Source organism: Hakea prostrata, chromosome 7, assembly GCF_041222555.1.
Source record: "Hakea prostrata isolate BN-2017 chromosome 7, UWA_Hpros_2, whole genome shotgun sequence".
NCBI classification, from domain to species: domain Eukaryota; kingdom Viridiplantae; phylum Streptophyta; class Magnoliopsida; order Proteales; family Proteaceae; genus Hakea; species Hakea prostrata.
In genome coordinates, this window is record NC_142606.1 from 1,104,026 (window position 1) to 1,121,553 (window position 17,528).

At 38.7% G+C, this 17,528-nt stretch overlaps 2 protein-coding genes across 3 annotated transcripts in view; one reads left to right on the forward strand and one right to left on the reverse strand.

The window, feature by feature from the left end:
• LOC149008817 (phosphatidylinositol 4-kinase beta 1-like) overlaps positions 1–9,711 on the forward strand; it is a 38,940-nt gene extending 29,229 nt beyond the window's left edge. For both annotated transcript variants that reach the window (XM_089161577.1, XM_089161576.1), the window contains exons 15-16: positions 8,693–8,776; positions 8,868–9,711. In XM_089161577.1, coding sequence (XP_089017703.1) covers positions 8,693–8,776; positions 8,868–8,969 — 186 coding nt within the window. In that variant the 3' untranslated portion in view covers positions 8,970–9,711. The remainder of the gene's footprint in view (positions 1–8,692; positions 8,777–8,867) is intronic.
• A 2,314-nt stretch (positions 9,712–12,025) lies between these two features.
• On the reverse strand, positions 12,026–17,342 carry LOC149008818 (asparagine--tRNA ligase, cytoplasmic 1-like). Its single transcript, XM_089163082.1, has 6 exons — positions 16,676–17,342; positions 15,686–16,276; positions 13,739–13,989; positions 13,525–13,654; positions 13,267–13,325; positions 12,026–12,431 (listed from the first exon to the last, which is right to left on the reverse strand). The coding sequence occupies exons 1-6, from the start codon at positions 17,174–17,176 to the stop codon at positions 12,248–12,250; spliced, it is 1,716 nt and encodes a 571-aa protein (XP_089019208.1). The 5' UTR covers positions 17,177–17,342; the 3' UTR covers positions 12,026–12,247.
• Positions 17,343–17,528: the final 186 nt, after the last annotated feature.

The following is a 17,528-nucleotide window of genomic DNA, read 5'->3' on the forward strand; positions in this document are numbered from 1 at the left end:
ACATTTTGCTTGTCCCCACCATCTATACCAACATAGGTGAAGAAAAGTCTATTTTTCCAATCCTCCTATTGCTTTGTTTAGTTGTGATTTTGACTATCTAAGTATTCATTTTTCCTTTTCCTTGATGGATGGGGTTGAATAATGTACTCAAGAATATTGTGGGGGGTATTCTGGTCATTGTGGGTGTTTATTAATTAACACCGTTCATGGTTGCTCTTTGATACTATTCATTTGAACAGTAACTCGTGAATAGTGCCAATTGTTCTCTAACAAATCATTAAAGCATTACAATTTACAACCCAATTGTTCTGTTAACATGGCATCAAAACCAAATTTGTGGCCTAGTTACAAACATCCTCACCTTGGCTTCGTCGTTCTTTTCTTCTTTCCCTTTCTTGATCCACCTTCATCTTGTCATTCTCACAGAGCAAGAACTAATGAGTTGATCAATTGATCTAGTTACTGCCCTAAATGTTGCCTTGAAGATCGATAGTTGCTCTTTATCTCCGATTTCTGTTGGAGTCTTCATTTTTCCTTGAAGACAGTTCATCAATTGGGAACGTACTCTTGTTAGAGATCCATATCAGGCATTCCTTGGACAGCATCTATCCCTACCTTGTCGTTCATAGAATGTCCCCCCAACAACACCAATATATATATATATATATATATATATATATAAAACCAGCGCACACAATATCGATTTCACTTTTATTGATTTTTAAGTTTTCATTGCCAGAAGCTGGTGAGTTTTTGAGGACAAGTTTGTTATTACTACAGAAGGAGTTGGTCACAGTTTTCAGCAAATTCTATTGAAGATTTTTGAAGTTATCTAAGTTCCCTTCTCTAGGATGAATTTATCCAACTTCAATCTGCCTTCCTTTTGTGGTAACCTTTAGTAGTTGCTTGAGCAGAAAATTTTTCTTATTCTCGTTGGTTGTCCTGATTCTTTTCTCTAGTCATGATGGATATATTAATTGCTGTGCATTGTATTGAGGGATAGACGAGGATTGAGTACCTTAACGTTTGCTGCTGCTGCTATCAAACTTGATGGAACCAATTATGAAATGGGTTCAAATCTGTTATTTAACTGTTGATGTTTGTGATCTCATAGGACATCCTGGCACCTCTTCAAAACCAACACTGGTTCATCTCAAGCTTGATGAGTACCCTTGTTGCTATGCTGATGCACTATATGAAACCAAACCCTTTCTAGTTGTTATTTATTGTTGGACACTGCTTTACCAATATGAACTTCTGCAAAGAAATCTATGGCAGAGTGGGGACTGATGCTCAGGCATTTGATATAAGACATAAGGTTCGTGGAACTACCTAACTCATAGGGTTCATGGAACTACCTACCTGAGTTATGCGTCTCAAAATACTATCCTACCCTTAAAGGTCTTCGATAATAATTAGACCATTACTTGAATTGTGAATTTGCTGTCGCAACTGACGATGCTGCATACCTTAAATTGTACCAAATTCTTATCTATGATTTCTTGGCTGGTATTTAATGAGTATGATCCCATCCGATTACAGGTTCTTAGCAAATCTCCTTTTCCCACACTAGAGCAGCCCTGTGCATTGATAATGGTTTACATTGAATAGACTCGTCCAGCTGCTACGTTAAATGCTCCTTCTGTTGATCAATCTGCCTTACAAGTATGTTCCTTATTACCGATGGACAACTACTTGTAAAGAACTGATTTTATGTGAGCATTGGAAGAATTGCTGATTTTAAGATTAAATAGGACATAGCAAACCTAGAAACTAGGCTGATCATGCTGAAAACATAGCAACAACTCTTAGTACTCAGTCTGCTCTCTTCCAAGAAGTATTACAATTACTTTGTGCATAGTGCAACTTGCTAGTGCTTCTACTACATTGGCACCTGCACTTCCACTCCAGGTCCAAATTTTGTTCACTCAGGGATTTCGTGTGGTGGTCATTGTGCATCAGTTGTATCTGGCCCATGGGTAGTTGATTATGGTGCCACGTACCACATAATAGGGCCTTATATTCTCCACCCCTCAAACACCCCCCTGCCCCCAACAAAAAGAAAAATCTTACTTCTGGCAAGGACAGTTCAAATCGCTGATAGTTCCCCCGTAGGATCTGTTAGTTGCTCTCCTTTTATCAATATATTTTCTGTATTGTGTATTCTTAATTTCACTTCTAATCTTCTTTGTATTAGTAGTCTGAGGAAGGATTAAAAATAAACTTCCTTTCCCACTCACTGCGTTTTTTCAGGACCTGGTAATGGTGAAAATGATTTTATGTTGTAAAGTGCATGGTAATTTGTGTAAGACACTTTTTCCACCCAGCTGAATTACATTAGTGGCATTCTGATTAGGTCATCCCCCTTTAGGAACTTTATCTTAACCTATCCACATTGGTGAAAAAGAAAATGTAATAAGGAAGAATATTTTTTGTGTGGCTTGGGTTCTGGCTGACTAGATACTTCCCATGTATTCAATTTCCAACAAAAGATCTTCCCTGTTTCTTTTAGTTCCGCTGAAGTGTGGGGTCTTAGTCTCAAACTTTATATTTTCGTGTTGTCATTGGTTTGTCTGTTTTTATTAAATTGTCACCAAGGTTCAAGATCTCCCTCTTGAGGGCAATCTCGCCCTTGAGCAAAAGCAATATCTCACTTGAGATTTGGTATTTTCCCAAGCCAACTTAAGTGAACTCAATGACCTATCTTAGGCGTTTTAAGGGTTAGATTGGGCTCAAAAGTTGGTAGTTAGCCTATTTTAGGCCTTCTAAACACATTGGTGGCATTAGATTTGCGAGAAGACTAACTCAACCTTAAGCTTGAAATCGAAATTATGCAAAAATGAACATGCAATGTTATAAAGCATGAAATATAGAACCATTAGGGGACATAAATGAAAAGCAAGTGATAAGATACATCAAATAACTTAAATACCAATAGAATTCCATCAATATGAGTACAATAGAACATCACATTCCCAACTCTCAAGAATAAAATAATACAACCATCATAAGTTTAATATAAATCATAAGTTCATAGCAGAAGTGTTGGGTATGCGTCGTGCTTCATAATGTTATCAACAATCCCCCCCCCCCCCCCCCCAAAAAATAAAAAAAAAAAAAAAAAAATGCACACTAGGGTCGCTGGTGAGCAGGCGGGGGTCGGGGGGGCTGCTCTGGTAGGGGTACAGGGGGCAGTGCCCCCAGGCATGTAGAGGCCTTATATCATTTTGGGCCTTGGGATTTCCTTCATAGTTTGGGCTTGGGCCCATGAATAGCTACTATGGCCTTGGTTGAAGAACTCCTTCAAGTGACTTTGTTTGATCTTCCTTTCTTGAAGTAGATGTGCTCAACCTTGCTGCATGTCAAGAACCAGTGTCAATCTGGAAAAAAAAGAATGGTCTCAGCAAGTTGGAAACTAGAGGAAGCCAAAGACAGATCGAGATCTCGACCCGTCTTGCTTGAAAAAGGGATTTTAAACAATGGGTGGACCGAGATCTCGAGTCGCCAAGATCTCCGTCCAGATTTTGCATTTTGGGAGAATCGCCTTAGATCTCATCTCAAGAGCTCACAAAAGCGAGATCTCGCGAGATCTTGAACCATGATTATCACTTTACGAACACGTGGGCATGATGCATGTCAAAATCTCCTGCTTTCAGTATTTCCATAAAATGGTTCTGATCCAGTTCAATGTCACTCAAAATTTTGGTGATTGACAGTGGAAAAGAATTTATAGAGTGTTAGTCCACAAATACCTAGCTGATCATGGGATTGTTGACCAGACTATTTACGTTGATACTCTCTGGTGTAGCCTTAGATTGAAGAGGTTCAACTAGTGACCAGTCTTATGGGTTCCCAATACAAAAGGTCAAGTTGCATATCCGATTTTCCAAGTCCAAGACCAAGTGGAGGGCCAATAGAACCTCCTGGTTGCTGCCCAGCAGCTTATTGTATATTAATTTTCGGTTTTTTTAGGACCGGTGGCAGAACTGTAATTCTGTCCACTTGAGGGGCAAATTAAGCCTGAGTTTTCCTTCTTTTGACATGTCTTTATTTTTATTAGTTTGATTCAGTCCTTGTACAGGTCTAACTATAGAGACCTGATAGCGTTAAAAGTCAGTCAGAATAAGGCTGGGAACTCAAATTAGATTAGGAATTCCAGCGTTATAATTTGTATACATGAATCTGTCTATTCGATGGGGGAGAGATCAAATTTTGAATATTGGATAATCGATACAAAACTTCTCTTCAAGCATCTCGTGTGTTATGGTTCTATCAATTGGCATCAAAGATCCACAGCTTAAGAAGGTTTCAAGTGTAATCAAGCTTAGACTCTTGACTATGGCTGTATAGGACAGCCTTGGACTTCCATCTTCAGGTGAATTGCAGGATCCATTGGGCTCCAATCGGGTACAATTGGCTGCCTACAAATTCTCTCCTCTTCGTTCTCTCGTTCTCTTTTATTTTCTGTTTGGACCCCTGTCCCTGGTTCATTCCCTTCTTATATCAGTGTTTTTTTTTTTTTTTGGGCTTGAATTTTTAGACTTTTCAAGAGACCCAAAATTCAAGGTCAGATCTATGCCAATCTAACCATTTGATTGTCCCCCTAACCTTGACCTTAGAACCCAGTTTAACCCCATTCTAACCATCCGATTTTAAGATATAAATATATTATTGAATTTTCAGTCCCTCGAACCTCCAAAACAATTACCCTTGTATCTTCTGATTTAACCATCCAACTCCTAACAAACTTGGGGGACCACATACCATTTCCTACGTCCTCCGAGTTTCACCCCATTACAATAACTTTTCATCCCATATCTCAAGAACCTGCCCATCCCACCTACATCTACCATTCTAAATCTCTCCAAAACAAAGCCTCGTCATCCTTGATACTGTTCCATCCCAATTAACTCAACCAGGGAATTTAGAGACCACGGTTTAAACTGATTTGAGAAATCATTCAAGAAGTATGCCATACCTATACTGCAATACCTGAAATCAAGATCTGGGCCTGGAAACTATTTTAACCTTAGAGTTCTTGGAAGACTAAGCCTTACTTGAACAAGGCTGCATCACCAGGTTTAGGGTTTAAGGATTTCTGGGTAGTTTATTGTTCACAATAATATAAGTTACAGTATGGGGATGAAACGTGGAGAGAACTTAGTCGAGGATATATGGGAAATTGGGGATGATCCCTGAAGTTTGGGACGGTTTAAATGGTCAGATTGTTGTAGATCTGTGTTTGATTTTTGGGGGAGTATGAAATTAGGAAGAAAGAAACTGGAAGTATGGTTTTTGGGTTAGAAGATTAGAAGACGAAGAATTGCATTGGAGATAATTCAACTTACTGATACCGATGATATTTTTATTAACAGCTTGAATGACAAAGGATATTGTTGGGAAGAAGAAAAGAGGAGGGAGAGAGACTGATACCGATGATATTTTTGATTAACAGCTTGAATGACAAAGGATATCGTTGGGAAGAAGAAAAGAGGAGGGAGGGAGTGAGGGAAGAGAGAGAGAGAGACAGGTCTGTCACATAACCATCCTCTGCCATTGTACCTCATCAGTAGCAGTAAGTATGGTTTGTCACCAACCATGCTATGCTATTGTACCTCACCGGTGGCAATAAGTGAAACTCAAAATTCAATTCATTAATTCATGGCTCAACTCAGCTACACATCTAGACTTGTAGCCACATTGGCTGACATATCCATGCTATACCATTGTACCTCACCAGTAGCAATAAATATGGTTTGTCGCCAACCATGCTATGCTATTGTACCTCACCAGTAGCAATAAGTGAAACTCAAAATTCAATTCATTAATTCATGGCTCAACTGAGCAACACATCTAGACTTAAATAAATCCCGATTTCCTACTTTCTACCCATATTTTGGGCCCATCAAATTCAGCAATTATGAAGCAAACCAAATACATATATGATCCAATCCTAGACTATTCCTCAAGAAAGAATCTCAATTTCTTGATGATTCTGCATTGCTCCCACCGAAAATGCGGTAGTTTATGGGGAAAATACCACCTCCTAGAAGGCTCCCCTTTTTTTTTGGGGGGGGGGGGGCTGTCACAATGGTTGGTAATTGATGCCCCTACAAGTTACATAATCAATCGGATGCCTACCCATGTCCTTAGTGTTCATTCTTTGGCTCACCTTTTACAAGATTTGTCATTCTTTATAGTTCCTCTTACTCTGTGTGTTATTCAAGGGATGCTAGACCCCCATGGAAAATACGACCATATGGAGGATTTCTTTGCATTTTAAGGCTTTAGACATCTCACCCTCCCCAAAGCCCTGCTTAATGTAGAAGCCTTCTGCACTAGGTATGACCTTAGTCTGTTACCCAGAAAAGCTACTAGCTTTTATCCTCCACCTGGCATTTTGTGGTCAGTATGGATGTTGTTTTCTTTAAACGTCTTTCTTATTATTCATTTCCATCTCTTCAAGGGGAGAGATATGTTGATCATAGAGGATCCCCTTCAATATGTTCATAATGAGTATGCTCTTGTTCCTTCTACACAGAGTGTGACAAGAAAAGGTAATGATGATAAAATTGTAGTTGAGGGGGGAGCACACGCAAGCTCCATCCGAGGAGGGCTCCCTTGTTCAGATTATCAAATATCAATGGGTGAGGATTCTAACTTGAAACTTGCTAGAGGTTTAGCACCAAAAGGTGGAAGCCTCCGTCTAGCAATGATACCCATCCACTCTTCTGGCCAAGCTCTGGGGCCTACTTCTGCAATTGATAAGACTCCTCTCCACTTGCCGATTGCTCTTCGCAAAGGTAGTAGGAATTGTACTCAATCCAACATCTAATGGTGTTTCATATGACTCTCTTTCTCCTCCTTTTTGTGCTTTGTTGCCTCTCTTGCTTCTGTTTATGTTTCCAGAACTGGTAGGAAGCTTTGGCAGATGGAAATGGAAATGGAAAGGCAGAAATCATAAGGAAATGAATGCTTTAAAAAAAAATGAGGGAAAAGTATTCCAACTTTAGTGGGAGTGTTGAATAGTGTACTCCAAAATACTGTGAGGTTTTCTGGTCTTGTCCGGTGTTTATTATTTAACACCATTCAAGTTACTGATCATGTGAACAGTATCTCATGATTATCACCCCCATTAACTGTAATTTGTGCTATCCTCTTAAATAAATTGATTTGATGATCTAACAAGTCACTCAAGCATTACACCCTATTTGTTCTTTTGAGAGTTGAAAAATGCTAATACCAGAGAATATTCATCCAGTGAAGCATAGTTGGATTAGTTATCTTTTATTTATTATTTTTTTTTGGGGGGGGGGGGGTTAGGGGCGTAAGTGGACGCGAAAGCTTGAATGTTCGAGAAGTTTTGAAAATAGATCAGGATTATTATAGATTCATGGGATTGAATAATGTAGTCCAGAATACTGTGGGGGTATTCTGATATTGTTGTAGGTGTTTTACTGTTTATTATTTAACAGTGTCCATGGTTACCATTCAAGTGAACAGTAACTCATGAATGGGGCCCTTAATTATAACTTTATGATTTCCTTTCTTATTATAATTAATGAGGCTTAACAATCTAACAAATCACTCAAGCATTACACTGTAATTGTTTGTTTGGCTGATGGAAATGCCTGACACAAAATATCAAGCGCTGAAGCATAGTCGAAGTATTAATTTATTTATTTAATTTTTTTTTTTATTTTTTGGGGGAGGGGGGGGGGATGGGTTTACTGTGGAAGGGAAATCTTGATACAGAAGTTGTGAAAACAATGGTGATTATTATTGATTCATGGAGTTGACAAGTAAATCAATCATCTTCCCTTAAAGGTGGGCAGGTTTGTTGTGCATATCCCATGTTACATGGTGATTATTAATTGCCTAGACTTGTTTGACAGTTCTTGTTGCCAGTCTCACGTAAAGGCGTAGAGAGCTATAAAAGCACTATTTAACTAGCATGCTCCATTGAAATGTCCCTTTTGCTGGTATATTTGAAACTTCAACAATGTTTCCTATGTTAAATGTTGAACGTGAGGACATTCTGTTATTCTTTCCCCGCATAATTAATGGTGGGTTGTCATTAAATGGTTACTCATACATTTGACTTATTTCAAAATTTCAATATAAATTGAAATTAATTGGTGCTGTACTGCTGATAATACAGTACGTTGATGAGTTGGACATGTTTATATCATACCTACTGTACTCTGTACATAATATGGAACTATACAGCCACTTGGTTGAGTATTGGTTACTTCAACAGCAGGTAGTGATTAGTTTAATATGGTTTCTGTGCTTCTGTAGCATAGGTTAAGGGAATCACCAGAGCATACTGTCAATCACATTTGATGACAGTGCTGGCTTCTTATTCATCTGAGATGGGGAAACCAAATAATTAAGTATAAGATCCTCCATCGGTTTCTTGGAGCAAGCATTTTCTCAAGAAGTAACACATTTCTTCAGGAATTAATTGCCTTGGGATTTTTTAGCTTTTGTGTAATAAAATTCCTCAGTGCATTGCATCTTTACTGCCATAGATCAATTACTGAGCAGTATCTGTAATGCAATGAGTTGCTTTCACTAAATGATTAAACATTCCATTATGATTGTACAACTTAATTTTGTGGTGAGCAGAAGATTTTTATTATATTCCAGATGCGCATGCTCAACCTTGTGTTTAAATTGTTGGATTCAGGATTCTGGATTCCCATGTTTCAAAGGTGGTCCACGGACAATACAGAACCTAAGAAAGAGATTCCATCTAAGTTTAACAGAAGAGGTCTGGTTCCTGCCTGTGATTTCTTTTTCTTTGAGGGAAGCAATTTTAATGCCGATAAGATTCTCACAGTTATATTAATGGTTTTTTACAGCAATGTGTATCTTTGGTACTGTCCCTAATCAGTAGCAGCTTAGATGCATGGAGGACTCGTCAATATGATTATTATCAACGTGTCTTAAATGGGATATTGTGAGATTTTAACTGATTCTTGATTTGCCTTGCACCATTCTCTCCTTGAGCAAAGCTACTCCTGTGGAGACTGAAGAACTATTAAAAGCAGTGATGAACTTGTGTACCAGAGTGCTGATATGCTTTGAGGATTGGACCCTTTGAGCTAGCCTAGAAATTTCTCAATGGAGAGGGTATTCGTAGAACTATCAGTTTGTGATCTGTTCTTTTTGAATTGAGAAAGGCAAAATTGTATGGACTGATACCAGTTGGAAGTTCACCCGACCAGGAACTGTGGGTTGTCTTTTTCCGATGTTTAATGTGATGATATGGAAATCAAGTGGGCGTGGTCCTCCATTCATCCACTGCCATTCTTCGGTTTGGCATCTGGCACTTGATACAAGATATACCAGCCTTAAATCCATTATTGTTGTACAGAAGGTGATTCGGAGTTTGTGACACAGACAAGAAATGAGTACCTGCATGGAGATATTCATGTCAGCAGTTGAATTTGGCAGGGTGTCAGATTTTTGTTGTTCATAGGATGATATTTACTGAAGAGTCCAGGTTAGCAGAGCGATCTGAAAGATCTAGATCTATACGGAGTTTGTACATCTTTTTTCCTGTGTGACATGGTTTGATTCTTTGACTGTACATGGAGTTTCTGAGAGCAAAAGTTGGCCAGCCTAGTGCTCTCTGGTCAACACTTGTTAATGGCATGTGTACTTTATCTGATCGTTCAACATGATTAATGAGAGCTTTTCACATTCGTCTGAAGATTGGAAATGGCCTCCTCCAGTGCATGGTGTACTATATTTTTTTTGTTCTCAGTTAATTATTGTACCAGGTAATTTGCTCATTTGCTATTCAGTCATGTATAAGTTCTAGAAAGTTGGTGTGATTTATATTACACTTGCGTACCTCTTAAGAAAGAGAAGAAATTGCATGCAATAATTCGGATCTTTTTCTCTTAAATTGTAATGTTTTGGCGAAGAAGGTTCTTTCGTGTTGAGGGCATGGCATAAGAATCAATCACGGCTATTCTAAGCTTAAAATTCAACATGTAGAGGATCTACGATGGGAAAGTAATATACCGTTTTCATATGGGAAGGCTTAAGGTGCTTCTCGTTTAATGTTGTCTGAGTATCAGGAATTTGTTAAGTTGGCGGCTTTGCTCTCCAGGATATCGGAGAGGATTCCAACTCCTGTAGAGTTCAGGTATTGGCGTTTGAACCTGCAGCAGCTAGTGCTCGTGTCTCAGCACCTTGTATGTGAAGATTCATGCACACTTCTGTGACAGTTCATGTCCCTCCGCATCTATGCATACCTGACAATGTTGCATTTTTCCTTTTTCTTTTTTGGTAAATTAGAATGTTGCAATTTAAGAGATTATGAAGAGGTGATTGTAGAACAAAAAAGATGCACGCTGACTTGTTTTGTATCCTCTATTGTGTTGGGACATTTTTCGGACCATGTTGAGGGCTCGGGGACCCATTTCCTTGCCAGGGTCTACTGAAGGGTGCTCATTTGGACAACTCTTCCTTTTATTATTTTTACCTTTATCATGGGTAAAACAGAAAATACTACTATTATTGAGCATGAAGGCATTCTTTCGGAGCCAAGCTCTGTAGGACCACTATTCCTGCCCAGAAGGATTGAATTGTGAAGGTTTCCGAGGCAACGCAATGCTCAATGGATTGCAACGACTAAATAAGAGGCCACAAGACGCCTGGAAGGGGCCGCAAATGCCCAGTAGAATGGTTGAAGGTGGAAATTGAGAATTGAACTCAGAAAGGTAACCTGTCATGCTCATTCTACCGAAAATGGTAACGAGGGCATGGCAGTCCTGCATAATTGCTGGAGGTGTAATACCACATCCACATCTTATTAAATTCAGACAAATTCAAATAATATCCTATTGCCATTCGTGAAGATTTTTTTGGATTCGGATGATAGTCGAATAATTATTATTTTCTTAAATAGATTCTTTTAAATAGACATGAATACAAATTAATTACAAATTTTCAACTATTGACATTTTTTTTTGTACAAAGGAACTTTATTAAGCCGAGGGATGAGAATATTAATATGTCTCAACGAGATTCGATCCCACAACCTCTTCACTAAAAGGTGTTGGTTTCAACCACTAGAACAAATCTGCGTTGGCATCCCTTTACAATTTTATCTGTGAGGGGTAAGTTTGAAATTTAAGAATTTGACAACTTTAGTATTTATTCTAATAAAAAATTTTAAAAAATAGTCCACATATCTCAAATAGAGAATAAAAATAAGAAAAAAAAATAAAATAACTTAATTAGATGGCTAATAATCAATAAAAAGAGATACACCATATTCACTTCCTATTAGTAATCAGACCAATTCAAATACAGTTAAACAGTTAAACACGTGGATACGGATGTGGATGCAAACACAAACACGGGAGCAAATTTCGATTATCTAATTACACCCCTAATAGCTGAAGACACCAAAAGGCATAAAGGATTAGCACCCATTCATTCTACCGTACATGTAGATTTGCCGCTGTTTTAGCAAGCAAATCTACAACCGTAATTGATCCGTATCAAGCTTTCTATTGCTCAAAGAGGCAGAAAGGAATTGAATAAGAAGTCTAAATAAACCCCCCCCCCGGGGGGCCCCCCCCCCCCCCCTTTTTTTTTTCCCCCCCCCCCCCCCCCCCCATACGACTGCACAACCCGGTCCGCATCACACACCATCTAAAGATGTTTGTACTTGCCAAATTATGATTTATGAAACAGGGCACAGATTTGATTATTTGGGAAGGTGACCTGTCACACAACATAACCCTCGTGATTTGAGATCCCCATATTAAGAAATTTATCAGGTCCGTTTCCTTGTCAGAAATGGAGCGGAAGATGAATAATTGGCTAATTGCAGCATAATCCATCACCTTCCCTGACTCATTCCCAATGAATCGCCCACTCGCTGACCACAGATGAATCTTCCCCAAGCCAAACGTACACCCCCACCCCCACCCCCACCCCCACCCCCAAACAAAAACAAAACCAAAAAAGGAAGAAAAAAAAAATAATTTAAAAAAAGAAAAGGAAAAAAGAGAGGAAGTAATAGCATTCAATTGGTACTGTAATGGCAGTAGTGAGGTATTGGTTGACCCAAAACAACAGTTTCATCTGGAAGAAATTCTCTCAAAAGAACAAAAATCCGTTAAATATAAAACACAACCTGAAATGTTGAATAATTAGGTAACTATATATCATAATCACAAACCAAGACCTGAGAGTCTTTTAACTTGCATCATAGATTTCAAAGATCTGCCCTACCTGGATATCTGGGAAAGGGAATCACATCTCTGATATTATCAATTCCTGTGGCAAAGAGCACCATGCGCTCAAAGCCCAAACCAAATCCACAGTGTTTAACAGTCCCATGGCGCCGAAGATCAAGGTACCATTCATATGGCTCAAGAGGAAGCCCCATCTCCCGTATCCTGCAAGAAAAAAAAAATTAAGAGGTCAACCTTAAATCCCTATACCAATTGTCAATTGACATCAAGCACCTAAATATTTGTCCAGGATACTAACATCACTTTTCAGATATTCTACATGGAGCTGTAATCTTCTCAAAACAGTAAAGCATAATCAGTACGCTCATTTAATAGGATTTGCAACAAAGCAGACATTACAGAACCTGCTTACTGCCCTTTTCGGTCCATTACTATACCACCAACCCACCCACACCCCCAATAAAAAGAAAAAGAAAACTACTCCACAAACTGTTATATCGAATAATTTAACTTCTAAGATCCAGATTCTATATGATATTCGACAACTTCACAGACATTATTTACTCTTTTTGGTTCCTAAGAAACAACCTTGGCAAATAACACAAAGAACTGTGAGATCCCGTGTTCGCAACTTCGCATCTTTGTACCCCCTGATTGACTAATTTGAGGGAAAATAAACATTCAAGATCTAACAGAATTTCAGTTTGGGGTAGTTGATTGCCTAAAGTGACCATATTATTCAAAGCCTTAAATAAAAGAAGGATGATAGAAGTAACCAGAACTAGTATTCTACTAGTTAGATTAAATAGTGCAATTTAAATGTCAACCAAATTTTAAACTCAGGTTAGACAGCATAACATTGATATGCTTTACATGTTCGATTTGAAAAGTTATGCAGCCAAACAAGCTTAAAGTATAGGATTGTCAATGATGCAGCATAAGATGCATAAACAACCAACAACAGCAACAAGAAGCCTTGTCCCAATTAAATGGGTCGGCTACATAAGATGCATAAACGAAAATATATATATATCTGTACCTTTCAACAATGACATCATACCGCTCTTCCCTTTGGCTTCCACCAACCAACTCTCCCACCTGAAAAGTAAACATGAGGATCTTTATCACATGCCTATGCTGCTTGAAACATCTTCTAAACCACCCTCAAAGCTAATTACAACAAAAATCAACCACAACTGCAAAATAAAGCAACCAACTTATATAACAATGTACTAAATCCTAGGAGATGCCCTCTGGAAGCATATACACTGTCAACAAAAAGGATGGATAAATATACCTTGGGTACAAGGACATCCATTGCAGCCACTGTCTTCAAATCATCATTGAGCCTCATGTAAAATGCTTTGATTTCTTTTGGATAGTTATACACAATAACAGGCTTTTTAAAAATTACCTCTGTCATGTACCTGTAAGATATTGAGCAGGCAGTCATTATCAATACCAAAAATCCAAACCATTGACAAGAGGAGGCCCACAAGACATTCACATACCTTTCATGTTCAGACGCTAAATCTATCCCCCATTCCACCTTATTTTCAAACTTTTTATCTGTAACATTCTCTAGGAGCTGCACTGCTTCTGTGTAAGAAATACGCTCAAAGGGGGTTGAAGCAACCATTTTGAGGCGATCTATGGCAGTTTTGTCAAAATTTTTAACCATAAATTCCATATCATCCAAGCAGTTGTCAAGTAACCATTGACAGAGAAATTTCACATATGCCTCTGCACAGTTCATGTCATCCTACAAAATGCAATCAAATGTTTCAAAACCACAGAATTCAGGCTCCTCAAACACAGTTCTGTGTTGCTCTCCCCAAGTTGAAGTCTAAGAACTTAGTGTCAATCTAAAACAAATCCTACGTTATCTCATGGTGCTAAATACAATTAAAAACTACACTCTATCCTGTTGGTCTGAAAAATAGTTAGAAGACAAATGAAAATGTATTTGCGTTATGTTCCATGGAATTCAACACAACATAACCAGGATCTGGACCCTTCTTTTTTTCTTTTTTTTTTTTTTTTTGGGGGGGGGGGGGGGGGAGCAGGAATATAAAGTGGAACAAAAGGAGTTCTAGTCAGCAACAATGCTAAATCCCTGCCCAGTTGGATGGCTCATCAGTCAAAAAACACCACTAGGAAGGAGAGAGAAAGGAGCTGCTTGTCATTTTTCTTGAATTGCTCATCGGACAATGACACCTCTCTTTCCCTTCTCTCTCTCTGTGATACTGACTTTCTTACCTTTTCATCTGCTCTATCTTTTTTTCCTTTTTTAAATTAAAGTTTTTTTTATTATACTTTTCTTTCCTTTTTTTTTTTTTTTTTTTTTTTTTTATTTAAACATATCTATTTGATACTTCAGAACTGCCCAACATTGTACACCATACATCATAGGGTGTAGTGTTAAATAATGTATGCTACGGAATGTCGCACAGTTGAGAAGCATCATAGTGATATTAACTCAGGGTAGTTGAGATGAGGATGTTGAGTTGGATTGCGGTGAAGCTACAAAGGAATTATTCCCTCACCCCTTTTTTTCTCTCTCAATTCTCTCTAGAGTTCCCTCCTATAAATCTTCCCTGATTTCTTCTACTAGTGTCCTTTTGAGGAGGCTTGAGGAATAACAATTACACTACAGAAGTGTGTGATCTGGTGATTTTATAAATGTATGCCAGCAAGAGTTCATGGCACTGTATTTTCTTTTCGAGAAGAACTTATTGACTCTAGTAGCATGAAGAAAAAAGAATGTACTAAAAAAAACCTAGTGTTACCCATTAACAGGTCAAGAGGGCAGGTTGACACAAGCACTCCCACTTATTAGCAAGTCTTGTTATCAGCTGGATCAAACACTGCTAGTGTTCAGGTTGAAGCAACCTAAAAACAACATCCCCAAGCATAATCTGTTGCCACCCCCATCAGACTTGGTCAAGACTGCAGTTTGATCATTGTGTTGCATAAGTCCAGGCCCAGTCAACTTTGTGCGCCATCTTTCATTCTTACTATCGCTGGAGAAATATTCAAGTTATTTATAAGTGATAGGAACAGTGTCTAAAACTCCTATTCACTGACCAAAAAAGGTGAGACGCTGTCCCTTCGACTAGAAAGAAAGCCACAATGTTTAAACAGCAAATCTCATGCCACTATAAGTTTTTTTCCAGGGAAAACAACCAGTAAGCAAATTCAGTTGATATTGTCTTTTAGGAGAGCAAGTAGCGGTTTTTCCTTCTCTCAATTTCCTTTATTTGAATTAAATGCAGAAGAGCTAGTTAGTTGTACTTGAATCAAGTAAAGTCCTTCCACCTGTACGCAGATGTGGTTGATTAATTCCTCAGCTTTTGCAATCTAGATTTCAACTTCCAACAACTAAACTTTTGCAGTAGTTAAGCTTTTCAAACAAAACAATGAACTATTTATGTATAAGATATTCATGTTTCAAGTACCTTTAAGTCTGCAAATGCTATTTCAGGCTCCACCATCCAGAATTCCGCTAGATGCCTTGACGTATGTGAGTGCTCAGCTCGGAATGTTGGTCCAAATGTATAAACACTGCTAAGGGCACATGCAAAACCCTCAACCTGGAGTTGGCCTGAAACAGTCAGAAATGCTTGACGAGCAAAAAAATCACGGGAGTAATCAATTTTCCCCTCCTTCTGTGGAAGACCAGGTTTCAACTTAGACCTTTCTTCCAGCCTTGCAAGACTGTCCTTAGCTCTTGTAAGCTCAGAGACAGCAGAGCTGATTTCTTGCTTGCTTGCTTTAGCAGCTTTTAGTTGTGAGACAACATCCCCCTTCTCCTTGACAAGAAGCTTAGAACTTTCTATATCAGATTCAGACGGTGGAGGGTTCTGCTTCAATTCCTTCTCCAACTTTTCTGTGTCACTAAACAATGTTGTGACCTGAAACATTTCACCTGCCCCCTCACAATCACTAGTCGTAATGATAGGAGTATGCACATAAAGGAAGCCATGTTTCTGAAAAAATGTGTGAGTTGCATAAGCCAAAGCATTTCTGATTCGAGCAACTGCAGATATCTGAAAACATGCACAAACAAGTTAGTATTTACAGTTTATTGCACGCTCCTGTTAGAGCCAATTTATAACATCAAATTCAATAACAATTTATCAAACTCATACAATGTCGGTACATTTTATTCAACAACTACTTCTTGAATTGCACATTAGTAATCATAAGCCTGTTGTGCACGCCTAGTACTTACTAAGTTACGTATTTGGATCATACCATCCTTTGTCCATGGAAACATTTATCCCCTTCCCATCCCTTCCCTCGGTTACATTTCCATCTCCTCATTTTGTCAAATTCTATTACTTCAGATTATCATTCAGATAAATGCTAACAACCTGAATAAACTAAATTGAAGAAAACAAAGCAGATTACTAAGATGGAAAATAAGATAACAAAAAATAAAATACCGTATTGGTTCTGGGTCGAAGATGCACGTAGTCCCTGAGGAACTCTAGGGTGAGTTTAGTCTTGGGTAAGGGATATTTGGCAGGATCAACAGGCCCAACATCGATGACCTTCTCAACCCTAAGCTCCACCTTCTGCTTGGTCCCTTCAGGAGGTTTCTTGAGTTCTCCTTGTACATATATGCAGGTACCGGTGGCGACAAGTTGTTCGAGAGAAGAAACATCCTTGTCCACGATAACCTGGAGGTTGGCGGGGCAAGATCCGTCATTTAGCTCAAGAAAGGCGAAGCTGCCCTTGCCTTGCTCCCTACCGGTCTTCACCCAACCGCCCACCTTGATTTTCTGACCGGCTAGGCCAACACCACCGTCGGAGCGGCAGACGATGGATTTTATAAGGACGCGATCCGAGAATTGTGCCCGCAATTCCGATGAGTCCCCACCGTTGTCTAGTGTTATGGCGGCCATTTGGTCAGTGAGTGGTGGTGGTGTAGCTTCGCTTGCCATTCACTCTTTACTTTTCGTTGGAGACTTACTTGCGGCTCAGTAGAGACCACAGCCGTGAGCGCTGCGTGTTATTGGCGCTCTTCTGTTCTGTTTTTCGTTTGTTTTTTCCCTTTTTTTTTTTTTCCTTTTGACGGGAGAGCAGATGTGAGAGAGAAGCAACGGAGGCGACTAGGGTTTTATCATTTATGTCATTCGAACAGGCACTCTTATTTTACACGTCATTTAGAATAAATAAAATAGTTGAAATACTTTTTTTTTTCTTTCTGGTAAGAAATAATAACTGAAATATTTGGTAACTAACTTTAATAAAATATGATAAATATTTCCTTCCAAAAACAATGGCGTCTTTTCT